Here is a 7,378-nt window from a genome sequence, read left to right as displayed (position 1 = left end):
TCAGTCTAAAGAAATGTTACCAGATGTGAGGACTGAACAAACTGAGTCATGGCCTGAACCCAGCAGAGGACATTCTTTTCTGCTGGCTCATCCCGCCTGCAGCAGATGAAAAACAGATTTCTATTTGTTTTATCCACGTTATAATTGTCCACATCAAAAACACAGTAGGATATTTAAAAACAATGGCTTCTTCTCAGACAATACAGAATGTTTGACGGTCTTGATGTAATGCTTCACGGTCTTATTTCTTGTGTTTGGGGTTTGCCATATTTAGTTTTTGTTATAATTTGGTTTTGATCCTGGTCTTCAGTCATGAGCATAGTTTAAGTTCTTGGTTTTTTGTCATATTTAATTCATGTTAAGATCTTGCTTTAGGATCATGGGTTAGTTCTTTAGATCACAGTCTAAGTTTCTGGGTGCTGCCATGTGTAGTTAGGATCTTGGGTTAGTCTTGGGTTTTGTCATGTTTAGTTTATGTGTAGATCATGGTTCAGGTTTCTTCTCAAGGTTATTTTGTAAAGATCTTGGGTTTTGGTTTTCTGTGTATTCAGGTTCCAGGGTCATAGTCTTCCTTCATGTGCTCTATTGTCTGTTCCTGGTTGAGTACACCTGGTCAGAGTTTTTCATGCTCCTTTTTCCGTTTTAGTTTCAAGTTGAATGGTGTTATGTCAAGTCTTGTTTTTGGTGCTGGAATAAATCACTCATCATCTGCACTATTCTGCCTCCTGTCCTCAACTGCCTGCGAGTGGGTCCGCACACTTCCCCCCCGGACACCATTACAACAACACACTAATTAAACCATGTGATTAAAAACAAGACCACCTGCACTTTGCACAGTTTGCTTTGGGACTGAAATGTTAAGTGGGTATATTGGAAATATATGCATGTAACTACCTCATACAGGTTTGCATGATCCATTTCTGAATCAAGGAGACAGCTGAAATCTGGATAAACATTTCTGCTTCTTCTGGATAATACAACAAATACCAAAGGATATAATTTACATGCAACAGGTGAGAAGCTATCATACAGTATTTTATTGTCTGAACATGTTATTTAATTGTAAACTAGTAACAGTTAATGAATATAATTCCTTAGAATTTACGCTTCAATTAATCCTGCCAGTTAGTGAATGTGAATTATTTTTTTTTTTTACAGATACTGAAATGAATAAATTTAGAGGAAATGATAATAAAACCTTATTTTGAGGATCTGAGGAAAATCATGTGCAAAGGTGGGACCTTCCAACTGGACAGGGATCAATATGCAGCCAAACTGGTTAAGAAATGAACAGAAAACAGTATACGTGGCTGGAGTGGTCCAGCCAGAGTCCAGACCTGAATCCTGTCCAGAATCTGCAGGGAGCTAAAGACCTGAGTGACGGCAGGAAGTTTTCAACCCTCAAAGAACCAAAGATCATCTGGGAAAATGAGAGCTAAAAATCCCAGTGGAGGTTTACAGGAAGCCTGTGAAGAATTAGTAAAACCTTTTGGTTGATGACAGCAGAAGCTTTGCTGCTGGTTACTGAGAAAACATTTGAATAAAACAATCATAATATAATAAGTCATTTATTTCAATGCAAATCATGGAATATAAGCTCCAGGGTTGAGGGGAGAAAAACAAACCACTGTGTTCAACAAGGGACAACAAATAAGTATTGGAGGCCAAACAAATATTTCCACACGTGTGTAATAATCCTGACCACCTCATAATGCAGAGTAAGAAATGTTCCAATGCCTTTGAAATTATTTAGATTTAAATATAAAAAAATTCAAAAGTGTGTGGACTAATTAGAAACAGTTACTGTAATATAAAAAAGCATTTTTTTGTGTTTACATGTTTACTAAAGTCATGCTGTGGGCCAGGATGGACCCTCTAGCGGGCCGGTTTTGGCCCCTGGCTGTACATTTGACACCCCTGATCTAAACAGTCACATTACTACAGTCAGTTATTGACTATAAACTCATACCAACAGCTGTAGGAAGCTGATTGGACTGTGATTAGTTTGGCAAAGTCAGCAAATCATCAAACAAAAGAAGACAATCCTTAATGTCTTAATCCTGCAGTAATTATCTCAGCTTGGCAACAGATGTCGTAACTTTAGTTCAGACAGATTACTTTTCTTAGACAACAATGAAACGTCCTGATTTAGATGTTTTTATGATCTGAGAGACAAAGGGGACTTTGCTAGATATCACCTGTCAGCCAGATCAGTCATAGAAAAAATAAATCCAAAATTAGTTTCCATCAGATTTTGACTCATTTCCCAGCTGTGCAACTAAAACCTCTTTTATCTCCCTTCATCTGCTTCTTTTGCTCCCATCTGTTTCCAATATTTCATTGATAGGGGTGGTTACACCCGGTTCTAACAACCCTTTCATTGAAAACAAACAGAAAGAAACATTAGCCACTCTTACACTCTTTTCATTCACAGCTCAAGCTTAGAAATTTTTAATTAATCCTTATTGTTTTGAGAAGTCCTGGAATTTGAACCTAGAAAAAAGTGTGACCCCCTCATCTTCATCTTTTGTTCTAAAGAGTGTTACTCTGAGAGCCACTAGATGAGTTATTAGGTGATTTGTTTCATTGAAAGAAAATGTTGGCAAGTTAAGAACAGATCTGTCTGACATCTGAGGACGAGAGGATGCACCAAATTGCATGCAGATGTGTAAACAGAGAAAATGATGAAAGCAGAAGGATTGCTGCCTTTTTGATAAGTGTGTTGAGGATGGAACTCAGGAGGTAAAGTAGTTGCATTGAATTTGGAAGATTGTTGGTTCAGTCACGAGTCTATGCGTTAAAATTCAGTGGTGGGGAACCCTGGTCCTTGAGGGCGGCAGTCCTGCACATTTTCAGTGTTTCCCTGCTCCAACAGACCTGATTAAAATCAAATGGATCCGACAACCTATCAAGTTCTACACAGTGATTCATTCATTTGAAATCAGGTGTGTAGTAGCAGGGAAACATAGAAAACTTGCAGAACGAGGGCCAAGTTTCCCCGCCACAGCTACATGGGGTTCCTCACTTTGGATGAAAGCACCTGCTAAATCTAATAGTCTTTTTTATATTTACAGAAATCAAGTTCAATCTAAGTGGTGGAGCTGAAGTTTTGATACGTTTCAGTTAAAAACAGGCTAAACATTGATTAGATTTAAGAACAGGCATGTTGTAGGCCTACTCTGCTCTGTTTCCTTCTTTTCTTTTCAGAATAAGTCTAATTTTTCTTAGCCTTTTAGATGCTATAAACTGTGTAGAATAAATATATTGATTTCAGCTTGTATTTGTATTATGTTTCACACTAACATTTACTATAGTTTTTGGGTTTTTTTAAACGGCTAAATCCTATAAACTACAGCCTTTCTGTTTGTGCATATGCCCCCAAGAACCTGACATTTGAGGTTTCGAATTACACATCAGAATCTGAATATATTCCCATGAGATAAAACTTCTGTTATCTTTACAATCCCTTGTCATTTGGTGCCATCATCTGGTCAAAACTTTAACAGTGCTTATAATTAAACTATTTTTTTTACTTAGTTTAAAATAACTAAACTAAACTAATGCTAACACCATAATACATGTTTTTAGTCAGATTTTAGTTGAACTTACTTGTTTTTGTCTTTAAGTTAACATAATTCTAACTTAAATTATTTTTTTTTATTTTTCAGGAGCAAAAAGAAAGGCAAGGAAAATGATTGGTTTTGTTGTAGCTGGACACTCCTGAGGGCGAGATGTTTATGGCCTGGTTTAGCAGCCAGACCAGGATCAGTACCGATGTCTCCCTGACCTGCTGTAAGGACATTAGAACCCAATGTTAATAAATAAATAAACACTCATGCATGGAACACACACATCATAATAATAAAAGCTCACACTTATTTTACAATTTCTCTTTGGAGATGAAGTACTTTTCATGACATTATTCATGACGTCATTTTTATACATTTATATATAAACATGGAGTCGGCTTAAGACAGCATGTGGTTTTAAAATACGTTTCACTTATATAAGGAAAAATTTAGCTTCACAAACAACTTCTGTTTAAACTTTAGCATTTCTCTCAGAAAAACATCAGAGATTACAAGAAAGGTTGCAGTTACCTGTTACTTTCATGAGGATTAGTTAATACTTTAAATTTTTTATAAGTGTAAACAAAATAGAAGAAGGGAAGGAAACAACACACTCAGACCAGACTGGTTTCAGGTAAGACCTCCAAGCTTGTACTCATAATTTTCTACTTATTTTTAAGAAACCAGAAATTTGGCTCAAAACTGGAGGTAGACGTTATTTTTCTTCTAATCGCTGCTTTACAATCTTCCACTCACACACTGTGACCATTTCAGCCTGCATGTGGATTATTATATCCTCAGGATCATTTATCACTTATAGAAAAATAAATAAAAATGTGTGTCTCTTATTGGTGAACTATAAAACTGGAAAACATAAATGCTCAGTGGACACATTAAAAACAACATGTTTTAATGTCTTGACAATTATAGAATATATTTATAATCCATTTTTTCCTTCTTTATCTTTAGATATTCTTAAAAAGAGAGAGAGAAAAAAGGAAAATCCTCAGGATCAGCATGACCATTAAAATACTCTCTTAAGGCAAGCAATACAATCGTATAGATTTAAGAAACAAGCTTCCATTAAAATGTTTATCAAAATAAGTTCAATAGAAATGATCAAACATTTCTTCATCATTTACATTTCAGTTCAGTCCCTTTTAGAATTTCTCCTTAATATTGATAATAGTGCATATTTTCCACGATCTTTTCTGAAGGATTTTTTGGGGAGCTTAAGTAGGTCCGTGCGCATTTACGCATCATGTATACTGACAATAAGGCAATAGCGGCAGTGGCGCAAACAGCTGGAGCGGAGTGCGCTGCTGGTAGAACAGAGGACCACAGGACAGAGGTGCACTTGCCGCAGCGTGCATGGACTGCGATGATGTGAAGGTATGCTGTTCCTCTTCCTCTTTCGCCTGCAGATGTTCCTTTTTCCACTTGGTGCGTCTGTTCTGAAACCAGATCTTGACCTGAGTCTCGGACAGGTGGAGGGCCGCGGCGATGGTGTGCCGCTCCAGCACCGACAGGTAGTGGCACCTCTGGAAACTTTGCTCCAGGACCTGCAGCTGCTTTACGGTGAAAGCGGTGCGGATCCGACGGTTTTTCTCCGTGGAGCTGAGGGGCTTCACCGGGCACGGAGTCTCCAGGCTGCAGCTTCCACCTGATGAGGGATGCTGTGTCTTTCTGCCTTCATCCTTGAGGTCACGAGCTCCTAAAAGAGGGTAGCAAATTATGAACACCACTATACGACTTGAGGAGAATAAAAGATTATTTGATGACCCTAAAAATTTCTCACCTGTCGCTGCTTCATCCTCAGAACAGCTGAATTTTCTCGTGAATTTAGTTGGATCCAAGATATCCTCCACAGAAAAGGGTGTTCTGTGGATTTGTGGTAACTTGTCTGCAGGTGGCTGCATGTCAGCTCGCTGCGGAGGCAGGTAGCAGTGTAAGTCCCTGCTTTCCTCTTGAGTTTTTATATCGAACCTGTACACGCGCCTCTACCCTTTAAAATTTACATTTTATTTAAAACAAGGCAATACGTCTTGCAAGAACAATTGCATCCTTTGTGGACGCGCAGACACGCTCGGGTCCCGTGGGACCCCGTGCGGGCATTTCAGAATGTAAATGCGCGCTCTCAGCTGGGGGTGCACTGAGGCTGTTATTTATTGCTGGGCATCTGGTTAAAATGTGCCCTCTTTCTTTCCCTCCGTGTTGCTTATTGTGTGTTGTCTTGTCATTATTTGCAAATGTGATCTTTTACGCTGGTAGGACACGTGAACGCTGGTTGTGATGCTAATTTATAGACTTCTCAAAAGGAAAGTTGGAGACTTTACTCTCCCCATGTTCCAGTTTCCAAGGGACCATTTGTCCTGGAGTGCAGCCTCACACAGCGCTCAAGTTTAGTAAAAAGACTACAGACAATTTTATGATAGCTGCTGTCTATTTGCTCATTGCAGAAACTTAAAGTGATCGAGTTTTTCTTGTCACTGTTTGATTTTATGAGGAAAAGCATAAAAGAAATATTCAGAGACATTTAAAACAAGGGTGTGTTTTAACAGAGCAAATACTAAGTTGGCCAAAGCGTTTAACATGGAGATAAAGCACCTGCAATAACGGAGGCTTTGGAGAAATTACAGCTCATTGTATGCTAAAAAAAAGCATGTTTTCGATAATAAAAACACCGTGCACAGATTAAAAGCACAAGTAGATGAAAAATAGATCATGTATTTAATAATCATTCCTAACACCAACATTTTTGTAATGCAATGAGGTGTTTGGAGCTTTGGACCCAACCATAAGGCCCTGGAAATGGCGGCTGCATAAAATGGTTTTATTTCTTGCAGGTCAATGTCATCATCACTTTTCTTTATTTAAAATCTTTTTAATTCTTGATTTTAGTTTTGAAAGAAGCATTTTGTGTTTTTGTTTAATGTTTTTTGGGACCAGGGTCTCTTGTTTTAAATCTCCAGTAGAGTACATGTACTTTTAAGTTACCAAGGTAACTAACAGAAAAGAGAAAAAATATCCTAAACAAATAAATAACTTCTGTGGGTCAGTGTGGATGAACTTCTTAGCTTCTTAACACCTAAATGTATTTACAATTATATGGAAAAAAGGAAATAAAGCATAATATTATATATAAATTATAAATTACATATAAATAAATACATAAATAAATAGTAAATACAGAAAAATAAACAAATTAAATAAAAAGAAACACAAAAGACTGGATGCTTTCTTTTGCACAGTATTAGTTTTTATGTATTTTTCTTACCATGAACCATGTTTGTAATGCACTTTATGTATCTGTTTCTAAACCTTTCTACCATCTTCTTTATTGTTATGTTTTTATTTTAATTTCTTTTTACCTTTTCTACCAAATCCTTCTAAATGTCTTCTCTTGCCTGCCACAGCGACTGTAGATGGAAACTAAAAAAGCTATAATCTGTCTGGTCTGAGTCTAACAGCTTTACTGTGCATGGGCCCTGATGAATAAACTATTCATATAAAAAATAAAGAAAGGCATAAAGGGGTTAAAGAATTAAAACAACACCCGAGCACAACATACATCATGTAATTCCCCAGAGTACATATTTCATCTTACTTTATGAAATTCTGGATTTTCTGTATATTGTAAAAATGAATAAATGATGAATTCTCAGGAAATCTTATCACATGATGGACAAAGATGAAGAAGAAATAAAGCACAAATCTTTAAACTTAGCCTCATTAACTTCACAATTCATCTAACTGTCCCATCTTTAAATCCACATTACTGCTGATAGTTTCTTAATAACCAGAGACCC

The 7,378-nt window shown here is 37.0% G+C and overlaps 1 protein-coding gene across 1 annotated transcript; it reads right to left on the bottom strand.

Moving 5' to 3' along the window:
- Positions 1-4,828: 4,828 nt before the first annotated feature.
- pnx (posterior neuron-specific homeobox) lies at positions 4,829-5,488 on the bottom strand. Its single transcript, XM_041970682.1, has 2 exons — positions 5,368-5,488; positions 4,829-5,283 (listed from the first exon to the last, which is right to left on the bottom strand). Exons 1-2 carry the CDS (start codon positions 5,486-5,488, stop codon positions 4,829-4,831), a joined length of 576 nt encoding a protein of 191 aa, XP_041826616.1.
- Positions 5,489-7,378: the final 1,890 nt, after the last annotated feature.

Source organism: Melanotaenia boesemani, chromosome 19 (assembly GCF_017639745.1).
Source record: "Melanotaenia boesemani isolate fMelBoe1 chromosome 19, fMelBoe1.pri, whole genome shotgun sequence".
Classification (NCBI taxonomy): Eukaryota; Metazoa; Chordata; class Actinopteri; order Atheriniformes; family Melanotaeniidae; genus Melanotaenia; species Melanotaenia boesemani.
The sequence above is the reverse complement of the archived record's forward strand: the minus strand, read 5'-3'. Positions and strand labels throughout refer to the sequence as shown.

Coding starts and splice junctions, on each gene's coding strand:
- pnx (XM_041970682.1), bottom strand. CDS start 5,488: ATGCAGCCACCTGCAGACAAGTTACCACAAATCCACAGAACACCCTTT. Junction 5,284..5,367: donor TGAGGATGAAGCAGCGACAG/GTGAGAAATTTT, acceptor ACCCTCTTTTAG/GAGCTCGTGACCTCAAGGAT.